Source organism: Chelonoidis abingdonii, chromosome 8 (genome assembly GCF_003597395.2).
Source record: "Chelonoidis abingdonii isolate Lonesome George chromosome 8, CheloAbing_2.0, whole genome shotgun sequence".
Taxonomy (NCBI): domain Eukaryota; kingdom Metazoa; phylum Chordata; order Testudines; family Testudinidae; genus Chelonoidis; species Chelonoidis abingdonii.
In genome coordinates this window covers 71,719,370-71,742,955 of record NC_133776.1, presented here as the reverse complement: position 1 = coordinate 71,742,955, position 23,586 = coordinate 71,719,370, and the positions used below count along the sequence as shown (strand labels likewise).

At 38.2% G+C, this 23,586-nt stretch overlaps 1 protein-coding gene across 2 annotated transcripts in view; it reads left to right on the top strand.

Annotated features, from left to right (window-relative positions):
* PCDH11X (protocadherin 11 X-linked) overlaps positions 1–23,586 on the top strand; it is a 1,065,677-nt gene that overhangs the window by 782,695 nt on the left and 259,396 nt on the right. For both annotated transcript variants that reach the window (XM_032762349.2, XM_032762343.2), the window contains one exon: positions 15,224–15,422. In XM_032762349.2, coding sequence (XP_032618240.1) covers positions 15,224–15,422 — 199 coding nt within the window. The remainder of the gene's footprint in view (positions 1–15,223; positions 15,423–23,586) is intronic.

The following is a 23,586-nucleotide window of genomic DNA, read 5'->3' as shown; positions in this document are numbered from 1 at the left end:
GCAGGCCCTCATCATAAGGAATAAAATAATTGTGCTACAGACTTCGCTCGTCAGGGTTCATCGATTATCACGGATGTAGTGAGGTAGAAGGAGCTGAGGGTTCTTGCTATCAGTCTGATGTGTCCTTATAATATACACTTTTTGTGCATTTCAGACTCCTGCAGAATGCAAAGGGGGTGGGGGTCTTCATATGGGGAATTCTCTTTAAAAAGCCGTGGTAAGTTCCACATGTGGGCGCATACCCGTATCTAAATATGGCATGGCATAGTGCCCTCACTAACCTACCCTCCAAAGATGCTTCTATTGTTACAAAATAGAGTGACAATGTATTGTGCTTTTCCATTTGTAACCCAATGGGTCGTTGCCGACGCGTAAGCTATGTGTTAAATATTATTATTATTAAGGACTGTTTAGAAGGGCTTATGACTGAATCGCATCATATAATATTTTGCCTGCTGTTAAAAGTGTAATGAAGGAATGAGTGATGACATTTACCCAGAACCACCCACGACAATGATTTTTGCCCCATCAGGCACTGGGATCTCAACCCAGAATTCCAAGGGCCGGGGAAGACTGCAGGAACTATGGGATAGCTACGGAATAGCTACCCACAGTGCAACGCTCTGGAAATTGACGCTAGCCTCGGACCATGGACGCACACCACTGAATTAATGTGCTTAGTGTGGCCACGTGCACTCGACTGTATACAATCTGTTTTACAAAACCGGTTTATGTAAAATTGGACTAATCCCATAGTGTAGACGTACCCGGTATCTCCTCTGTTTGAAATTGTTTTCATTAGGGAGAAGCTGTCTTGAACCTTTTCCTCTTGACTCTGTAATTTCAATAAATGTAGTGCTAATGAAAGGTGCCAGAGTAAAAACCCTAGAGAATGCTGTCCTTTGCATCTGCACAGAGCAACACTAGCATGAGCAGCAGCAATACAAGCTTCCTTGCAATGGGCTAAACTCTGCTTCCATTTACACACTAAAGATAGTGAGGACGCAGGGGCTCAGGAGCCTGTTTGTGCTCCCATTGATGTTAGTTGCAAAACTCCTATTACCCTCAGTGGTGTAGGAGCAGGCCCTCATCAAAGGAAAAAAATAATTGTGCCTACAGACTTTCCAGTAGGTTTCTGTTCAGGAGAGAGTAGGGGCTGAGAGTGCTGTGATCTGAATGCCCATTCACTTTTGGCTTTGCTCCTGAGAATGACAAGGGGCTAACTGGTGCCAACAGTGCGGCCAACGATGCTAATAGATGGCAACATCCTTACATCAAGAGATGGCTACAAAAAGTGAATGTATTGTGCTTTTCCATTGTAACCAGGTCAGTTTCCACGTAAGCTATTTAAATATTTAGTTATATCTAAGACTGAAGGCTGGTAAAATTTTGCTGTAAAATGTATGTCTTGAGACATTCAGTAATGAAATATTTTGAACTGATTTATCCTTTGAAAAACTTTTAGCCTTCTGAAAGCTATAATATCTCTGCAATGCAGCACCTGATGATAAGGAAAGGAGCAGGACATCTTCAAACTCTGTTAGTTTTGTTTTCCATAGTGTGTGTGTGTGGGAGGAGGGCAGGGGGGAATATGCCTGGTTTTCCTGCCAGGAGAATATTTCTCCCATTCATTGAGGAAGATTTAATATCCTTCAATCTTCCTAGCCCTTAGTTGTTTTTAGATTGTGTGCTTAGCGGGATCTCAGCCTCTCAGGTCAACTAACAAAAGGCCAAACCCCCGGCTGCACTAAAATTTCAGGAGAGTTTTTTAACTCACTTTTATGGCGCTCCACTGGCAGTGGCCTGAGTTCCAGAAATGGCAATCAGACTAAGCAGTGCTATGGGGTTTGGTGCTGCAGAAGGTGACTTTAAGGAATATCTAATGTGATGGTTGTATATGGCTATAGAAGCGGAACATGTCTAATTCATGAATAAGGAATAATGGTTGGGGAAGCTCATTGAGATTTAGCAGGTCAGGTGCTACATAGGCTAATTTTTATTTAGGTTATAGACATTAGATGTTGGTGTATATTTTTGTAATAATTGGGGTCTAGAGGACTACCCTCTTTATTGTGAGTGAACGTGTTGGAAGGTGGAATAAAATTAACACAATAGTATATACTGTAGTGGCACACAAAGATATTTGTTTGTGTGTGTAAAGTAAAAGCCTCCTCTCCCTAAAGTATAGGGGCAATTGTCATTTACAGTCATGCACCCATTGTGGTAATGATCAAATGTTACAAAAACATTTTAAAATGATCCACATGAGTCTCAATTGTAAAGCAATTGTAATTAATCTATAACTAATGTAGCAAACATTCTGCAGCTGTCATTTAGTTAGGATGAATTAAAAAAATCTTTACTGTTCAATAATTTATTTTAACACATTTCACTCATTGAGACTCTGTACTCTTACAGTTCAGTGTAACTTCACATATTGCCAGGCTATCAGCTGTACTTCGTATTTTATATTTGTATGACAGTCATAATGTTTCTGACCTGTAGGACAGCCATGTTGATTCAGTGGCTTGCCAAAAAAAACATTATTTGTGAGATTAAGAAGTCGAGCTGAACAGAAAAATTCCAGTTATGCATTTTTTATTGGAATTTGCCAGTTCATCAAAATTGAAATGTTTAGCAGAAACCATTAGATTTTATCAGGCTTCAGATGGACCCCATGCAGGTATTGCAACCCACTGTTCCACAGCTTGCTTGATGGCTTATTAGGGAATGTAGGCTTCCAGGGTCTGCTTGCTCTGCGGCAGTCTGCCATGCAAATTTAACCTGAGCCAGAGACACCATGGCTTCCAGATCCCCAGCTCCAGGGCAGCCCACAATGTGGATTGCCTTGGAATCAGGTCCCCATGGCTTCTGTACTGTCCTGGCGAGCCAGATGGCTCCCAAGGCTGTCTGAGTCCTGAGGCAGCAAACTGCCTAGGACTGTCCAACTCTCAGGCAGCCAGAAGAGCCAGCTGACCCAGGAGACAGAGCCCAGCTCCCAGGCCTCCCTGCTCCTTGGCTACATAGGCGCACAGGTCCGCCCATGCATATCATCATTCAGAATCTGGGTCTACAATGTTAATTTCATCTGTAAAAGCAGCAAAGAGTCCTGTGGCACCTTATAGACTAACAGACATATTGGAGCATGAGCTTTCGTGGGTGAATACCCACTTCGTCGGGACTACATGCATCCGACAAAGTGGGTATTCATCCATGAAAGCTCATGCTCCAATATGTCTGTTAGTCTATAAGGTGCCACAGGACTCTTTGCTGCTTTTACAGATCCAGACTAACACGGCTACCCATCTGATGAATTTCATCTGTGATTATGGGCATCTGCCCTCCCATCATCAGAAGAATGTAGGGCCTTGGGATCAAAGAAGAATCATAACTGTTAAACATGGTTAAAAGAAACAATATTGAGAAAAGTCAGAAAATAGAGAAGGCCTGTCATTTCTGTCCTAGCCACTGTGGTACACAGCTCATTAAATTAAGTTTGGACTATTGCAGCTTACAACCCCAAAGAGCTAAAGAGACTTTCTTGCCACTCTGGCAGGAGGTGGCAACCTGGCTGCCAGGTGGAATAGACAGGCAGAAATGCATGGTAGTAGTATGCAACATGCTCCACTCACTTCAGTTCTGTCTGTGATTTCTGATGTCCTAAATGGCCTGGTATCGGAATATTTGAAAGATCAGTTCCCTATCTGTGACCCATCAAGAAACTTACGTGTTAGGAACATGGTAGTTATCAAGATCTGCCATTGTGTTTTTTACCATAAAGAAAGAAAATTACATATTCCAGCCATGCTAATGAGTATCATACTCAGTGGATCATCTGTACCTTAAACTTGAAATTCAACCAATTGCCGAAAAGCCCATGAAAGCCTTGTGCACCCCTTAACATCTGAATTAAGGGCCACCTGAACTCATTAATGCCACTGGCACTTCATTGGGAATTTTACTTTTTGGGCTTAAGTAGGTATAAGTGGCACATAGGAACTTGTGCCGGGCCCTGTGTACTAAGGTGAATTTTATTTTCTGATAATGTTTTAATTTTCATGTTTAAATAAATAATTATTTGCTTTTGATATAATATCAGTTTGTTTTCTGATGGAAACCACAGAGTTGAATGACAAATGGATCCTTTCACTGTGAGAGACTAAAGAAAAGACTAGATCCATTAATTTTGTTAAAAATGGGGAAGGCACATTTTCAAGCTTTTTATGTGAATCCTTGTGATGGCTTGTGAAATTCTGGGCGTTCATATTTCTTCATAAGGATTTGATGTTTAAATGAAAAATTGAATAGAAAGAATAATAGCAAATGGATGTTTGATCAGCTTCTCTAAACTTCTTCTGAGTCTCTGTGGCTCAAATTGCCGCCTCATGCAGGCACTTAATGGTTTAACCTTGACTGTCATGGTACAAAACTAGAGTCCAGAGGACAATGAATAATGCATTGGAGCAACATATACTATTCCATAAATCTATATCTAACACATTAAGAAGAAATATACCTACTTCAACCACAATCGACAGACTGATGCTAGAATGAAAAAATACAGCGTGCACATTTATGACAATATACATTCTATTTTTACTTCTGCACATGCACTAAGGAAAGCAGAGAGCTAAGAATTACAAGCAGGGCTCTTTTCATAGAGGGCAATATTATTGTAATTCACTTTAAAAGAAATACGCCTTAAAAATCACTGTTGCATTATCCCAGGTATTTCCGTTTAGAATGGCTAGATGAGATCCGTTGTCTTGGGCCAGTTGTGGCTGATAGCAGCATCAAATGTCAGTCCAAAAGTTTCTGCTTATATTAATGATGGCTTGTATTATAATTTTCTTTACCTTCTCACAACTAAAAGGACTTTACTTCTATTTTTTGAAAGTTTGAGTATATCACAAACAAAACTTGTAAAATTATAACCCCCAAATGAACAAACTTGGAAAGTTAGGAGCCTATGAAAACAAGGGATTAGAATGGAAACTATTTATTTCACAGCCTCAGCTACAGTTAGTTTTACTAGCACAACAGCTATAGTACATCTGTGTATTTTATGAGCAATTTTCAATTACTCATGTCAACTTGAAATATCTTACACACATTAAACTTTAAAAGTGTGCTTTTAACTGTCATTTTGACATCTCGTTAGCATACAATAACTGGCTTTCAAAAGCTAAATTAAATGTTTGACACACTTTAAATGCTGTAATATTTTCCAGTTTCTATTTGCTCTTTTATTACAGTTCTTTGTTTTTTGTGATAAGTGTGAAAGATGATGATTTAATTGGTAGACATTGTGTAAAAAAACTTTAACACATCAGATGTGGGGGGGTTTCGGCATGAGAGGATTAGGTTGTTCATAAGATGTAGCCCCTCTGGCTAATTATTCAGAAATCAGTGAAATGCAGCTTTGATCAGATTGACAAGTTTGTTCGGTGGCTCTGACAAGGTTCAAGAGGAGGAATGGAATGGAATATCAGTCTAACCAATGCATCCATTTCTCTTGTGAATATTTTCTTCTCTCCTTAACAAAACAGCTTACAGAAAAGCTTGTCTGTATGTTTGTGGGTGTGTTTTTTTTTGTTTTTGTTTTTTACGAGAAGCAGTAGTTTAGCAAAAGTTGTACTTCTGGAATATCTAGGTACAACACAGTTCAACTATTTATGATATTTTAATTTTCCTTTAGAAATAACTGATACAATTTTCTCAAGCATCTCAAAGTATGTCTACACTGCAACCAGAAGCATGATTGCTACATGCATTGGCATACCTGCACTAGCTTTGCTGTAGCTGGCATGACTAAAAATAGGGTAGACATGGCGGCATGCACATCAGTGTGGGCTAGTAAAGCATGAGTACATGGCTGTCTCCAGCACACTTGTACAGCCTGTGCCCCTGTGTCTACACTGCTATTTTTAGCTGTGCTAGCTAGATTCTGCACATGCTGCAATCACATCTCCAATTGCTCCCCTTTTCAGAAGTGACTACTTAGGCCTGGTTTACACTGGGGTGGGGGGGCAGGAGCTAAGTTGGGCTACGTTATACAGCTTCAGCTATGAAAATAACTCCAGTTATACAACAAAAATGAGGGGGAGAGAGAGTTCAGTGGTTTGAGCATTGGCCTGCTTAATCTAGGGTTATGAGTTCAATCCTTGAGGGGTCATTTAGGGATCTGGGACAAAAATATGTCTGGGAGGTGGTCCTGCTTTGAGCAGGGGTTGGACTAGATGATCTCCTAAGATTCCTTCTAACCCTGATATTTTATGGCATACTTAGATCTACTTACCACAGTGTCCTCCACTAGATCAATCACTCTAGAGGTAAGTTTAGACATGTCCTTAGTCACTCATTAGGCATACATTAATGGGACTTAGGCTCCTAAACTACAAAGGCATTTTTGAAAATTTTACCCACTGTGTGTGTGTGTGGAAAAAAAATAATAATTAAAAAAAGCCTAAAATAAAACAATTACCTTTTTAAAAATGAAATCTTATTTTTTTTAGAAACTTCATTTTTGCAGTGCACATAGTTGTAATCTATAAATTGTCAATCTTTTATTTCATTTAAAAACATTGAGAAATCTATGATATGGATAATGTGTTATTTGCATTCAACTGGTCAGTCAACTGTGTGAGACTCTCTCCAACAAAATTCTCTTGTCTCTTGGCAAACTGATGGAGTGTGTCTCCGAGACATCATCCTCTCCAAACTGGATTAACAAATGAGATTTATATGAAGAAAAATTGAAATCCTAGCAATGATATAGGATGGTAAAATTATCAGTCACAATGCAGAAAAGATAGAATGGCATTCAACAGATATTTTTATGCTATATTTGGAAAAAGCAAGATGTACACATTTATTTCTTCCAATAGTAACTAGTGGGGCTTTAGACAGCAACTATTAAATTAAGCATTTTTAAATCAGCAGATTGGATATCTCGCACCCAAGAGTATTAGAAGAATCAGTTGAGGAGCTCTCTGAACCATTAATGTTTTTTTTGTTTGTTTGTTTTTTTTTGTTTTTTAAAAAAACCTTGCAGTACTGGGGAAGCTCCAGAGGACTGAAACAAAGCTAATGTTTTGCCAGCATTTATGACCTGGGAAACTATAGGTCAATTAATCTGACAGTGATCCCTGGCAAAATCGTAGAGTGGCTGCTAAGAGACTCAATGAGTAAAGAATTAAGGGATGGTAGTATAGCTAATGATAATGAACATGATTTTAAGGAAAATAGGTCTGAATAAATAAACTTCTTTTTTATGAGATCATAAGTTTGGTCGAGAGTTTTGACATGAGTCTGCTTTAAGGCATTTGACTGAGTCCCTCATGATATTCTGATTTCTCCCCTCCCCCCCAAAAAAGAGAGAGGCACAAAATCAGTGCAGCCCATATTATAGAGATTAAAATTGGTTAACTGATAGATCACAAAAAGTAAATGGGGAATAGTCATCCAATTGGAGTGTTTTTAAGGGACTCCCATTCTTGACCTAATGCTATTCAATATTTTTGTCAATGATCTGGAAGAAAATATAAAATCATTGCTGGTAAATTTTTCAGAACATCCAAAAATAAGTGGAGTGGTAAATAATGGTGAGGACAAGTCAATTATATAGACTAACCTGCAACATGTGGCAAGGTTGTCTCATTTGAGAAATGTGTATTTAAATACAGCCAAATCCAAAGTCATCTGTCTAAGAACAAAGAATGTAGGTCACACATATGATGGGAGAATATAGCCTGCAAAACAGTGATTATGAAGAGGACACAGGTATCATGGTAGATAACCAGCTGAACATGAGCTCCCACTGTGATGCTATAACTAAAAGAGTGAACATAGTATTTGGATGTATAAGTCGAATTAGGGAGGGTGAATTACTGGGAGTAAGAGTTGTATAATCATTGGTGGAAACTGAATATGTTGGAACTACAGCAGCACAGGCTATGAAACCTAGGCAAAAGAGAAGTAATATTGGCTTTCCTTTATTGGGTCCAACAGTAACAATTATTTTTCTATATCTGAGGTTGGATGCTTTTGACCTATAAGCATTCTGCTGTTTGTTTTATGCAATTCATAGAGTATCGTATACTGATAACATCTGAAAACAAAATTAGATGCTGTGTCTCTGTGTCAAAAGCATGTGGAACAAAAGATTATATGTAAGGACTCGGTGGGGGTAAATATAGGAAAAACTGAGCTGGAAATAATGATCTGATTGGGAAGCCTTTCTGAGCAGTGTCTAGAAGAGCCATTGGTGTTGACTGAAGATGATTATATAGTCAAGATATTTATGGTATATATTTCTCTGACCTATGGAAAGTATCAGAAAATGAGAGTGTAGTGATGGCAAAATAATAGGGTTTAGCACTGAAAAAGAAAAAGGAAAAAAAAAAAAAGATGTTGACTCATTTGTCCACTGGGCCTGAACATTGGAGAGAAAGATGGAAATAACTTTTTGTTCTGTTTTTATAGTATCTTTGAGTGTGTATTTGAATAAGTGCTGGTTTAAATCATTTTCAACTAAGGAATATAATTAATCCAACATAAACTAAAATAGTAATGTCAACATTTTTTTGTACACACATTTTAAACTGGTATTAATTTGCTTCAATGAATGAAGATAACAAGGTTAATAGTTTAATGCTAGTCAGTTGATATTGGCTTTTTTTTTCTATTTTTCTTTTTTCAGTTTTTATTATAAATTAACAAACCCCCAGGTGTATAATTCCAGGAATCGTCCCTCCAATGTATCTAAAGCTATTTACTTAGACTTGTCTTTTATTGGTTCCACTGCCACAGTCTAATTGTTGTCATGAAAAAATGAACCCTGTGTAGTTTGAGGCTTTGATCAGTCTTCATATAGCTTGGAATAATGAGGGTAAAAGTTTTTTTTTGTTTGGTTTTGGTTTCTTTTCGTAATTCAGTTGGATCCCGCAAGAGACAGGCTGCTTTACAAAATGCAGCCTTTTCTTAGCTGCCAGATGACACCTCTGACAGAAATTCTGATTGTGCTCATGGCATCTCTGGAAGCAACATTCATTCTCTTTTAATTTCACTGAAGAACAAATTTAATAGCACTAAATAGTCAAAGAAATGAATTCAAACTAAAAAGTGTTGCACGTCTTTCTTTACACTGAAAAGGAGCTGAGAGGAAAGTTAGGGTTTTTAGCTCAAGTTCCTTTTAAGGTTCTAATCCTAAGTTAATATTCTGTAAAGCCAATAAAAATACAAGATTTTTTTCTTTCTTTTTAAAATGTGGTAACTTGTAATCAAATGAATAAAACAGGCCATAATCCTTGTTGTTCTGTTACTATCTATATACACTCCTTTTGGAGATAAATAGAAAAACAGCTGGAGTCTGAGGATATTTTGTAATCTTATAAATTGAAATTGAAATGCCTCAAGGAGGAAATTTCCAAAATATATGTGACAGATAAGTTCCTGCTTTTGGCAAAATTTTATTAGTATGACTTGTTCCAGATTGTTGTTGTGGTTTCTGCATGAATTAAGAAAATGGCAACACTGTTGCTTGGAAAAAAATAGTACTTTTCTTCTCTCATGTTGATAAATTGCTCTAGAGGTAACTGCTTTGTTATCAGATTGTATTATCAAGTGTGTCAAACTTTGCAAAGACATTTTCAAATGAAAGATTATGAGCTAGATCCTTACCTGGTGTAAATTGGGGTAACTCCATTGACCTCAGTGGTGGTGTGTGGTTTATACCAGCTAAACATCAGGCCCTATATACTTTTAAGGCAGATATTTTTGTCTCCTACTAATAAAACCTTAATTTATGTTAAATGAAATAATATTTAAAAACTAATTTGCTTTTCCTGATTTATTTGATTCATAGATTCCAGTGCCAGAATGAATTATTATTTTCATTTAGTCTGACCTCTTGTATAACACAGAACTTTCCTAAAATAATTCCTATATTAGCTCTTTCAGGAAAAAATCCATCACTGACATTTTTAAATCATGATTAGAGGGGAGTCCACCATGACACTTAGTAAATTGTTCTCATGGTTAATTACCCTGACTGTTAAATTACTCATTTCTACTCTGGAGATGTCTAGCTTTATCTTCCAGCCATTGGATCGTGTTATACATTTCTCTGCTAGACTGAAGAGCCCATTATGAAATATTTGTTCCCTATATGGTTACTTAAATATAAACCATAATGAAGTCACCCCTTATTAACCTTCTCTTTGTTAAACTAAATAGATTGAATTCTTTGAGTCTATCAATGTAAGGCATGTTTCTTCTCCTTCAGTCATTCTCATGACTCTTCTCTGAACCTACATTCTTTGTTCCTAGATATGTATATTTACATTTAGCCATAGTAAAACACATTGTTTGTTTGCACCCAACTTACCAAGTGATCCAGAGTGCTGTGAATCAGTGACCTGTCCTCTTCATTATTGACCACTCCCACATTTATTGTGTCATCTGCAAACTTAATCAGTCATGATTTTATATTTTATTTGAAGTAATTGATAAATATTAAGCAGTGTAGGGGCAAGAACAGATCACTGCAGGACCCCACTGGAAACACACATCATCTGGTCGATGAGAATCCCCATTTACAATTACATTTTGAGACCTATCCGTTTAATGTGCGCCACATTAATTTTATATCATTCTAGCTTTTTAATCAGAAAGTCATATGGAACCAAGTCAAACACCTTATAGAAATCTAAGTACATTGCATCAGCAGTGTTACCTTTATCAACTAAGCTTGTAATCTCATCAAAAATATATCAAGTTAGTTTGACAGGCTCCATTTGTTTTCATTCCTCTCATTTTGGACACAAAAATAAGTTCTGGTGAGTTTGTCAATTTATCTTTCAAGTCCTAATGCACTAACACAGTGTTGCTGAGCTGCAAATGCTGAAGAAGAATAGACTTTTGTTTTTAAAAAAGACAACATTTTGGTTTCAGGCTTTGTAAAATTAATTTTGAAAAAGCTGAATTTGGGAGCAACTTGGAATAACATAATTTGAAGACAATACTATAGTAGCTGTTGCTGTACAGCAGACTAGAGGTCCATATGCTGTGGTCTAGTACCTTGTCAGACAGTGCCCAACAGCACATTACAAAGGAGGAGTAACACCATCTGAATATACTTAGTTCTACACTAATATTCAGAGGAGTAGTTTCTTTTGTTTGCACCTGGCAAATAGTTTATGCACTGGAATATGATGAGTCATAGACATTATAAATGTATCTTAATGAGTTACTATTTTTCTTATTAATATCCTGTAAGGGCCTTATTTTTACATATTTATGCATGCAGTTGAATGTCTAATTGTTCTGTGCAGTTACTATCTTTTTATATATGCAGATTACATGCTTAATTGTGCATATTTTTCATTATCACAGGGCATAAAGGCAGTTAGACTTTTTTCTTTTTCCCCCTGTAAATTCCTCACCGTTGCTTCTATTATTCAGCTTTACCAGTTGTAGCAATGGTGAGAGCAGTAGTATAGATGAGATTTCAAGAAGCCGTGGCTATTTTAAGCATTGTCATTTGGGCCAGTAGACATCAGTCATCTCTGTGGACCCATCCCTTCCTCAGGGCCTTGTGGGGGGCACTTTGTGGGTCTCTGTGGGTTTGTGCTGGGGAAGGGATCAGAGACTGGACAGGAGTATGGTAGTTACGGGTGAAAGTACACATTGTTCCACAGCGTCTCTTTCCAGGAGTCCTGTGGACAGCTACAGTCAGGTTGAGTCCAGGTGGCTTTTGGAGGACTGCACTGAGTGCCATACCGGTATAGAGACATAGAACAGCTGTATAGATAGGTCTGGCCTCTTGTGGATCTCCATAATCTGTGACATTTTAGCAGCTTTTCCTGCTGGGGTGAGACCCCACTATCTCTAGTGCAAGACTTCTGCAATGGGATCCTCATGATTTTTTTTCTGTAAAGAAGATGATCCAAACCACAGTATTATGCTTATTTTGGGGAAAAATCTGAATGTTGAACAAAGATGTGATTTGGGTATAAAACTGATGCAGTGAGCTCAAGTTTGCTAAGAAAACTTCATTTCTTTACAATCACATTTTTGTTTCAGTGTGGTTCATTACATTCTACATGGAAGCTTACAGTTTTATTAAAATGTATATGTTTACATCCATTTTGATGTCCAGTACTTGATGTCATAAGAAAGTGATGTTGGAGGTGTTCCTAATACCTTCCATGTAGCTTTAAAATGTAAGGATTTTTAGACTTCAGAATGTTATGCTCAGGGGTGGAGGCACGTAAAGAAGGATGAGGAGAAGGCGGAAAAAACAAAATGGAAGAAGAATCTAGGGATAAAAGGTGAGGAGAGCAGGGTGAGATTTAAAGGGAATTATGTGCTAAATGTAAAAGTCGAATTAACATCAGTTTGAGTTGTACCTTCCCATTGAGGAGATAAAGAATAATGGACACGATTGTTCCGGAGTCGAGATTCACTTTTAACCAAAAATAATAGTTTAGCCCTCTGGGCCAGTACATTAATTTTATAAGTCCATGAGTGGAAGTCTAATTCCACAAAGCAGAATAATTTTGCTCTTGTGGATTATGAATTTCCTTTTTTGGATTATGATGTCACCAGCACCTATAGACATGAGAGGATGTTACCTAGTTTGCTTCATGCTACTTTTGTCAGGTTTTCATATAAATGAGTGATGGAGGACATAAGTGCTTCTGTTTTATACGATGCTGTAACAATACTGTGATGTCTTTCTGACCCAGAACATTCTGCGTAATGTTCCTAACGTAGTCGGTGGCTACCATTAAAAAGTTGGCATTTGTCAACAGTTGCCATCTAATAGGTCTGAGATTACTATATAGTTTATGCCAGTTTAAACATTGACATAAAAGGAATTCTGGGAAATACTAGTAGGTTTGCATCGGTGTATATGAGGATAGATTTTGGCCAATGATATTTTGTCTTTGAAATCTAAAGCAGACAATTACATCCTGGCCCTTGTCAGCAGAAAACAGGCATGGGAGTGAGAAAATCACATGAAATAAAGTGTGGGTTCATCATTCTAGCCTTCCATTATACTGCTCTCCGTCCCCACCTGCCTCCTTCTCCCCAAGAGGGAGGTTGGTGAGCTTGTGGAGCAGATGTGCTCCCCATGATCCAAGATCGACAGGACTGCAGAGGAAGTCTGCAAATTTCATGCATACATGGAGTTCCACTTTGCCTGTGCTCTACACATCAGGACCTTAGCAAAAATAACAGCAAAGAAGAGGTACTGCCACTACTTGGTTTCTCTGCAGCCATCGACCCACCAACCCATACCTCTCTAGAGTGTGTCAAAGCAAAAGTAGAAGAACTATTGCTAAAATAACTGCTACAACAGGGTAGGAATAACTGACGATGCAAGTTACATCATAGATTTTATTGTCTTGGCACAGGCCTGTGCTGAGGATTTAATTAAATAAAGGAAGTGTTCTTCTGAACTCACACTTTCTGAGTAGTAAGTCATTCCACTCCCAGCAGCTGCCTTCCTCCATTTCATGGCTCTCCCTTTTGTCAGTAGGGCCTTTCTTCTCCCTTCCCCATCTGTATTGATAGAGAGAAGCAAAGGCCCAAAATTACACTTTTTTGTTACCTCCAATGGGCATTAACAGGTTTAATTTTGGCCACCAGGTAGTGCCCAGATTGCTTGAGAAGTGTAGTAAAAGCACACTGAGTGACCAGAGCATTACTCCAGCACACACCAAGGTCTATATATAATTAATACTGGACCTAAGGCACTGTTTGTCTTAAGTCAACAAAACGTGATGAGAATTTTTCTGCTTGTTAATATTTGTAAGTACGCAGTCTGTTAAAATGGTTTTCATGGGATGTTAAATTGAATATGAAACCACAAAATTTCAGGGCCTTGACAATATTATGATATACTCCAGCAATATCTGAACAAGTATACTAATTTCTCAGTAACAAGAGGTTAAAAAAAGCCAAATCTGTTTTTTACAGAGAAATGTCTCAGTTTACAACAGTCTTCATAAGACCTTTAAAATAAATGTATAGTGCTCTGTAGCTATACGTAATGTATTTAATCGATAATGCATACACCAACTTTTTATGACTATTCACCCCAAAAATTGAACCTGTAGCATTGCTATTCCCAAGCATTTAGGAATTGTATTCACCTCCCTAAATCACATGAATGGCATAAAAATCATGAAATTAAAAATACTAATTTGGGGCTATTTTATATGCCTTCTCTTTCTTGGACCTTTAAGGTTCATGTTTTTACTTAAGAACATTGACTTCCAGTGAGAGAGGCTTCTAAGTGCCCCAGTCACTTTGAAAGTAGGATGCTTGGGGAAATTTTAGCTCAGGTCTCTTACTTTAGACTTTTGGTGCACCAAATTCTTTGCCTCAAACCAGTCATCTTGCTATGACTCTTTTGCTTTCCCACCAATTTCACCTTCCAAATATCAACTTTAATATGAAGATAAATGACCAGATTTTTAAAAGGTATTTAGGCACCTACAGAAATTTTCAAAAGCTCTATGTAGGCAGCTGGTGCCTAAGTTTTAGGTGCCTAAATGCTTTTGAAAAATCTCATTAGGTTCCTGAATACCTTTAAAAAAAAACTGGCCCAAAAGCTCTTTGCGTTATGGATGAAATCAAAACAAAAGCTTTTGTCCCTACAGTTTTTGGAGGGGAAAGTCTGGGGACTACTTTTACTTCACTTGTTTAGATAATTTTTTTAAAAAATTTATTTTCATTATAAGATTTATTATGTTGTTACTGTGATTCTGAAAGAAACAACCATATCAGTTAGAAATGTTTCACATTCTCTGGCCTTAAAATAGGGAGTAGCTTATAATGAAAAGAATATATTTTGAAAACTAGAGAAATGAGCAGAGAAATAAATTCAATCTCAAATGGTGATTGAAATCTCCAAGTTGATTTATGGAAGGCTTCAAAGTCCTGTGAAGATTGACAGAATCTCTTTAGCATGAGACGTCTTTCATTTTGCATCGAGGTTTACAATTTAAAAAATAGGAAAAGCCTGCTGTCAGATGAAGCAGGTTTGAAAGCAGAGCTGCCTGTTCATGAAAGCCTGAAATTGTGCACAACTGTAGATAATGTTAATGTGTCCTCACCAGATAGCTGAAATAATATATTTCCTACATTGGATGCATTAAGCAATTACTCAGTTTGTAGCTGAAACCATATAATTTTCTTTCTTTCCTTGCAGTCGCAACGCCGTGTCACTTTTCACCTACCAGACGGCTCCCAGGAAAGCTGCAGTGACAGTGGGCTTGGAGACCATGAACCCAGCAGCAGTGCTAGCACATCGCATCCTCTGCCCCTTGGTTTCCCCCAAGAGGAGTACTATGAACAGGCTTCACCCAACAGTCGGACAGAAGGAGATGGCAATTCGGACCCAGAGTCCAGTAAGTGATGCTCTCTAGGCATATTTGTCCTTAAATGTTAATAAGTCACAAATGGGCTAATTTTAAAGCCACTGATTAAAGTTTAATGCTAAATTAAGATGGGAAAATACTGATTGCTAACCTCTACATTTTAAAGACAAAAATGACAAAAGTTCAAAGCAAGTATTTTTGACCATTTTGTGTTGAAATGCTCTGTAGATGTTGTAGCTGATTTGCATCTTTATTAGCTGGGATTTGTTATGGCTCTGGCATGATAGATAGAAGTGGTGCTTTCTAGTTGGTTGTCACTGCTGCCTTTTTTATTCACATTGATGCTCCTCAAGACCGGAATGGCTTTTAACATTTCCCCTTCCGTACTTTTCCCTACTTTGCATTCTATAATAGCAGCAGAGCCCTTTGGGCAACATGCAGTTCTGTGAAATCACTGCTGTTCTTCAGAAATTAAATGTCCTCTGTTTAGTGCCTGTGAGGGCAACTATGGTGTGAGGTAATCACCCAGAAAGGCATTGCTTGTTGTGTCATATTGCTTAATTATACAAGTGGCACTGGAGGTTGACATAGGAAAGTGGGTAGGCAAAGCTGACATGTCAAGGTGTACTCATGGCCAACTTGCAACAGTGTATTTGATTTAGAAGTAGAACAAGAGGCTCTTTTGTAACTGTCATTCAGCATAACAAGCTCTCCCTTGTCGGACAAACACCAGATTCATGTGCTTTTCATCTCCCCTGGGTCTAGGCAGGCTTCAGAAACTGTCTCTGGCCTTTAGGCTCATTTCTGACATATAGGTGCCCTGATGATACCCCTTCTCCAAAGTGGTACCCCACAGTCCAGCTATCCTAGGCCCTAAGACCAGTACTGAACCCCCCAAGTCTCCACAACAGCTTAAACACACCCTTCCCCAAACTCCACCAAAGGTAGTCTGGTTTACCATTTAACCCATTCAGAGACACATGCCAGCTGAAGCCAGGCACTTAAAGGCTGTACAGAGTAACTTCTTAAACAAACATGCAGAAAGGATACAGATTTACAGATCCATGCAAAAGCCAACAACGTCTGCTCTCAAATCTCTCCTTCCAGTTTCCTCACCAGTCTGAGCCCCTTGGGTGCTCATCTGTCACTTTCAGGAGTCCCTGATACTCACTCCTTGGGACTCAGTCTCCTCGTCTTGGTCATGGATTGTACTCTCTGACTCCTGCAGCAAACTCACTTCAACTTCTGTTGGTCTGAAAATCAGACAGTCCTCCCTAGCTCAAAAAGCATGCCTAACACTTGGTTTCTGTGATCTGCCTCCTGTTTTGGGGGGTTGGTTTTTTGTTTGTTTTTTCATTTCCCATTCTTCTGCAGATAAGCTGGAGAAAACCTGGTTTTATCTAGGTTGTAACCATCCAGTTGTTTTAGGACCAGGTTATTCAATTGTTGTTGGTCCTTAATGATCAGCCCTTTTAGGGGCAGGCAACCAAGTGCCATTCTCCCTCTTCTTAGCACAAAAGGTTTGATGAAAGTATACAGCAAAAGACAGCCTTAAGGGCATAAACACACAGAATTCATAAATTTGACACTGACACACTTCCCAAATCCTCACTGTAACAATGTGAAATTCATCTCTAGATAGGGTCAAAAGAAGAGAGCACACTTACTTCCATTTCATGGAACAACTGAAGATCCTAATGTCTCCAACAGAGTTAGATGAAAATTTCATCATCACTCCCTTCTAACGTAACAATGGAAAGAAAATGAGTTTATCCTAACAATGTCTTTGGAGCTGTTAATTATGTTACAAGAAATCATATTAGTCGTATATGGTATTTCACAGACTTGTTTAGTACAACTGAATTAAAAAGTGTAATGAACAATTTACCCTTGAAAGTTGAGATTTTTGGTGTTGGCAAAATATTTGTGAGTTCACAGAAATATCAGATTCTTTTTTTAATTGTGAATTTCTTCACAAAATATGATGTATTTTATGAATGGCTCATGAACAGTTAACTGGGCATCTTCAGTAGCTGAAGTGTTCAGCAGATGTGTTGGCTTGTTTGTATAGGTTTACATGGTTTTTGAAACAGTGCTGAAATATTCCTTGTTTGAATGTCCTTAAATTATTTGAGTTTTGAATTCACTTTTATTTGTATTCATGCTAAAAAAGCTCAGCTTTTCACAGAACAGAATCACAAGGGGGTTGCATACAATCAAAACCAATAATTTTCAAACGAATGAATATCCATGTTTTGTTTCTTTTACTATTCACTCAACTCTGTTTACCTATACTTCACCAAAGTAAGTATTAGACACAGGAGATAGGTATGTATGACTATGGTGCACTCTTAGCCTTGACTTGTCTGCAAAGGACATCAGAGTAAAATTAATGCAAGAGAAATCACTATATTAGGCAAAAGTGCACAGATGCTGCTTTTGCCACTTAAAATGAGGCTCAGGTTTGGAGCTGAACCCAATCTGAGCTCTTTTTTGAACCCAATTTCTACAGCTTTAGATCAAAAGAAAAATGGATCACTTAGGAAGCCTCTGAAATGTCAGTTTGAGTCTAATAATATCCACACTGACAACTGAATGCCATTGACACATCTCACTATGCAGAGTCTGAGCAGACACCTGATGTCTTTTTGAGTGTGAAATTTGCAGAAAGTTTAGTCACCTGTTTCAGAGATGACTAATTATCTGACAGCTCGGTTTTAAACTTGGTACCAAGAATAATTAGTGTTCCTGCAGTGTGAAGATGTGTTCTCCTCTAACTTTTATCCTTTTTTGATAACCTAACTACCGTATACAATTGATAGTGTGGCATCACCCCTTTGATTTGAAGATCACAGCTGCTTGTGGATCTTCCAACTATTACTGTTGTGGCATGTATCTGATGCAAATACCTAGCAGCAGGCAATACAAGTATACATTTAAACAGATCTGACCCCTGTGCATTTACGCAACAGAAAATATCAAAGTACAGTACCATTGTGGGGAAAAATGTTGGCATAGTTTTCATTGAAATTGCTCATTGCTGTAAGTTAACTTGTATCACAGTGGAGCTGGGAGGAGCACAAATACCTTGTTGACCAATTAATATGTTAAACTTACTGCCCAAGAATTGAGTACGTTGTTGGCTAAATTTGTCACATGTACAGATATTAAACAAGAAATATCTTGGGGGAAACTTTATGTACATTTAGCTTTAGCTTCTCCTTCCATGCTTGAGAGCCACCATGTGGAAATGCTGATTTCTTCCACCAAACAAGTTTAATTTTTGGTTTAATTCAGAATAGCCTGATAAAGTTGAATCTTAGCTCAGTTTATTTCAGGAACAGACACATGGCTAATGTAAAAAATAAGAATATGAAGTAAAATGAAGCGCAAGTATAGGAGGTGGCTTAGACTACTATAAAATGAGGAGCATGGCCGTTATTCCTTCTCAAGACCTCTCTATAGTATTGGAAGTTTCTTAATCTGAAACATTGATCTGAATATTGGGCTTCAGGATATCCTTCAAATTACCTGAATGCAGTTTTACCCAGACTTGTAGAGCAGGGCTATACACTGTAAATGTGAAAAGCTTTAAATAAAACTACTCAGCTAGAACTGACCCAGAACTTAAGAGCCCTATCAAAGGTGACAAATGTCCCATCAAACAGGTTTATACCCACAAGGCATTTGCTTACTCTTGCTTCTCCTAAGTGTTGCTCTTCGGTGCTTTTCGTTTTAAGAAATTTATTCTTAAATAACTTTATCCTCCTATCGGAAGATAAATATTAAACAACATGGGCATGAGGGTTACCTTAATATTTGGAGGCCCTGTCCTAAAATGGAAACTTTTAAAACAAATAAGCACTGAAAGACATTACCAATTGTAATTTATCAATTGATCCATTGGTCCTAATATTGGACTTTCTTCTGAAATATCAACAATAACAATTGAAACAAAATTAATATCTACTTACTAGTTACAACAAAATGACTTGCAAATCACTGAAAGAAACAAAAGATCCTCTTAAGGGTAACTATATCTGAGATGTGAAACTCCCCAACTCACCCCTCAAAATTAGAGGGAGTGTTTTGGTTTCTTTTTTCTCCCTTTTCCTCCCTAAGAAAACAATGCCACCAGCACAAGAGTTGTGAGGAACCCTAAAATAATTAAACTAGTATGAGCATGTGATTGAGGAAAACAAATATTGGTAAGAACTTGGTTTTGGTTTCAGATTTCTTGGCAGAGGGGGAAGGAGGGAAGTGATATAAAAATAAAATGTTGAGGAAAAACACCTTTTCAGTGTCCTTTTAAAAATAGTTAGATTATATATTTTTTAAAAATTGGATAAGTGTTAGTTAAAGCTCTTTGGCTTTTGTTAGTATAATTATTCACTCATGAAGGAGCTCTGGAGAAACAAACAGTGCTGGTGCTGTATAATGCATCGGAATGCAGAGCAGATGCCAATAAACTCTGTTGTATTAGTCAATAGCAGCATAAACAAGCATGTAAACTGTTAGAGGAAGTTAATGTTATCCTTAAGCAACAAAACTAACTTATGCAACTTTTTTTTCCAGTTTTCCTTTAAATACATTGCATGCCCAATCTGTTGCTTTTTCTGGTAATAAATTACCTAAAATAATAAGCTGTTCAGAAAAAAAATTCTTTCCCTTTTTGACCCCACATCAAATCAGCAGAAACATGTCTTTAATTGTAAATCCAATTGTAAGGAAGCAATGTAATATATTTAAAGAGAACAAATTGGATTTTAAATCTGTTAAATGAAGGAAACAATGTTAATGCAATGTTAAGACCTCACACTTCAAGTCAGGAAATGACAAAGTTAACTTACTTATCATGCCCCCAGAGGTGAGGTTGGAATGCTGGGGCTGTGTACCAGGTCATGGGCAGGAGAGCCCACCCTGGCTCCCTCACCCTTTTGCTACAGCTGTTCTGGCAACAACCTGGTACAGTATTGTGATGCTGCTTCTGTTTTGGCTATGGTATGGGGCTGGGCCCAACTCTTTAAAATGCTCTGCTATTTTGATACTGCTGATTAAAATTTCCAGAGGAACACTAGCCAGAGAAGGGAAATATGGTGATTTTTAGTAGTTTATAACTCAGCTAAATTCCATGGCACATTAGCTCCAAAGCTTTCTATCTGCTGAATTTTAAAAGCCTGCTGCAAACAATGGAAGGTGTTAAAGCAAGGATCTTTTATAATTGCTACCAACTCCCCCTCTCATTATGCTGTGTGTTTAACTAGAAGTATTTTCCAGAAGGTAGGTGTAACGCAGCTGAGTTAGTCTTGCTTCTGAGACCCTTTTTTTTGCTTTTCCTAACTCCTTCTGATTTTAATCATGAAAGCTCACCTGAATATTAATAGTCTTTTCTATTTAATTTCTTTTGTTCAAAAAGAGCAACAAACAAACTCATGAAGCAGAAGACAACAAGAAAGGGACTGCCTGTGCAGACAGCTCTTAGAAGACAGTAACAATGTCCCTTAGGCAAATTGTGCTAGCAGCTCCTCTTTCTGCTCTGGTCATGCCAGGTAGGGGAAATAAACCGTGACATCAGAGAGGGAATTGAGGGAGAAGATGTGTGTTAGGCACAGCTGTGAATTTTAGCAGCTAAGTTATGGTAACCATATTTTCCCAAAGGGAAAATGGGACACCCCATGGGCTGGCGCAAAGCCCCCATATTGCTCCTGCACAGCTGGCTTGAGCTGTCCCTGCCTCCCACCTATGTGGGGCTGGCTCAAGCCTCGTCCTCCCCCCGCAGGGCCAGTCCAATCCCCTGAGCTGCTTTTTTGAGAGGGGCTGATGTTGCTGTTCTTTTCCCACACGTTCCTCTGAACCCCACTACAGGTCGCCCACCACTTTTTTTTGGAAAAACAGCATTTGTCCAGTTTGCTCTTGACAACTGATCAACTGGCAAGAGCAAATGGGACAAATGCACAGTTTTACCAAAAAAGTTGGGATGTCCTGGTCAAAACGGGACATATGGTCACACTAAGCTAAGTTCTGAGCATGCTTAACAGCTATTTTATTTGCAGTTGTTTATATTTTTCACTATCCCTTTAAGCAAGCAGGTGTGCTACAACTCAGTATAAATCACCTTCGTGTCAAGTTTCAAACTTCATCCAGTTTTTCTGCAGCCCTGTCAAAACAATTAGATTTTTCTTTTTTTCTACAGTAAGAAAATTGTATTCCTCCCCCCCCTTCTTTAACGCACAAGCAGCTGAAGGAAGGATTTTCTCATATACCACCCGTACCACTAGTCCCTCCCCCAAAATCCCAGCAGTAGGTTGAATGCCAACCACAGAAAATATTAGCTGAAAGGATGAATGTTTCATAAAATTAGCTTGTAAATATAGGGATTAATAATGGTAACTGGTTTGCAACTTTGCAAGTGTTGCCTGACACCCACCAAAATAATTAACAGGACTGTATAATCCATCTGATGTAGATTTGCAGAAGAAACTATTAGTCTCCAACTGAAAGGAAACAATCAATATGAATTGTCTCCCCATAGGAGAAAATGGCCACATTTCTTCCCATGCTGCCTTGTGTGATGTTTAGAAACACTCTTGCTGCTGAAATATGTTGTTTGACATTGTAAGAAACTGTCCTCACAGTTGGACAGCAGCCCTCATGCTAAGATAAGAGACTGTGGATGGTGTTGGGTCTCTTGCCCCCCTGCTGAACAGGGAATCTCTGGTGTATCCCAACAGGAATGTACTCTTTTTTCTAAAAAAGATCTTCTATTTTTTTCCCCAAAAATACTGATAAAGTATCAGCCATTGCTCACCCTACTGATGGACAAGGAATATGGCTGAGTGCTTCTGTTTCAGATTGTTCATCCTAAAATATAATCAGACCTAAGATATGGGCAATAGGGAGACAGTAAGAATTGTCCTATCATTTTTAAAATTTATCACAAATAGGTTGGGATGATTCCATTTTAATTAGGGAAAGATGAATCCATGTGAATGAAATATTAACCAACTCATTCTCAAACTACACACTTATTTTCAGGGTTAAAAACAATTTGTCTAACTTTCCCCAGAATTTGTCACTGTCATGGCCCTCAGTTCTGACTTGGATCAGAAGCAGGAATAGAAATAGTGTGAATGAGACTGTTCTCAGGACACATGCTCAAAGTGAAAACAGAAAGCATTGGAAATCTTTCATTTCCTAGATTCTCAAGAGATGTAGATACCGTAAATAACAGAACCCCAACCATTACTGAATTGACCACCTGTCTGCAGGTCCCCAGTGGTTAGATTCATGTTGCTGCTTGTGAGCCATGGAACTTTTGATAGCACTGAAAACAGTTTAACATTGTGAAGTCTCCTAGAATCCCTGAGCATGTAAGAGCCTGTACCTCAACCATCCCTTAATGTGTCTCTTTCCTCTGGGCCCCACAGCTATGGAATCTCTGCTCGATCAAAGTTTGTTCTTTGTAGCTATACTTAGTTGTTAGGTTTTTTTCTGTAGTTAATGAATTCTTGTTTGCAGATCCTGTTGAGCCAAGCAATTGGTCTTGGGTGGATTTTTTGGTTTGGTGGATTTTTCCCAGAGACCAGCTGGCCTCTTTGTGTTTTATTCTTCTGGCCAGTGTAATGTATTGCCTGTTTTGTTCTTCACTACTGTAGCTCTGGACAAAGGTCCAGCTTCCAAAATAATGCAAAGTCTTTTACAGTAAAGTGCATGACTGACACCCCTTACAGATACTTGGGTGGAGTTTGTCTGAGGGCACACTCACTTGAGGAGAATGTTTGCTGTGAGTATCAAGCAGTAAATTAAAGAGGCCACAAAAACTCAAGCTTTCTCTAACCTGCAAAGCTTTATCAACTGCAGCTTTGAGTCGGCTTTTGATATTTGCCCACCAATATACAGTAATTGTTTTACCATTGGATTACCACCTTGTTACTGTACCATGGTAATAAACACTGGCCACCATTACATTATCATAGATTTATAGTGGTTGCATATTTGGCAGTGGTGATAATTATTTCTAGATTGCAGTGAAAGTCAGTTTACCAGCTTATCAGTCATGTCAATGTGTGACAAAACATAGGAAGAGAGAGAACACAAATCAGAGTACTTAGAAAATGGGTGTGCAAATAATTCCCCAGATCAGTAGGGTGGGGAACTGGTGTTGAAGGAACGAATCTGAGGAGAAATCAGATAC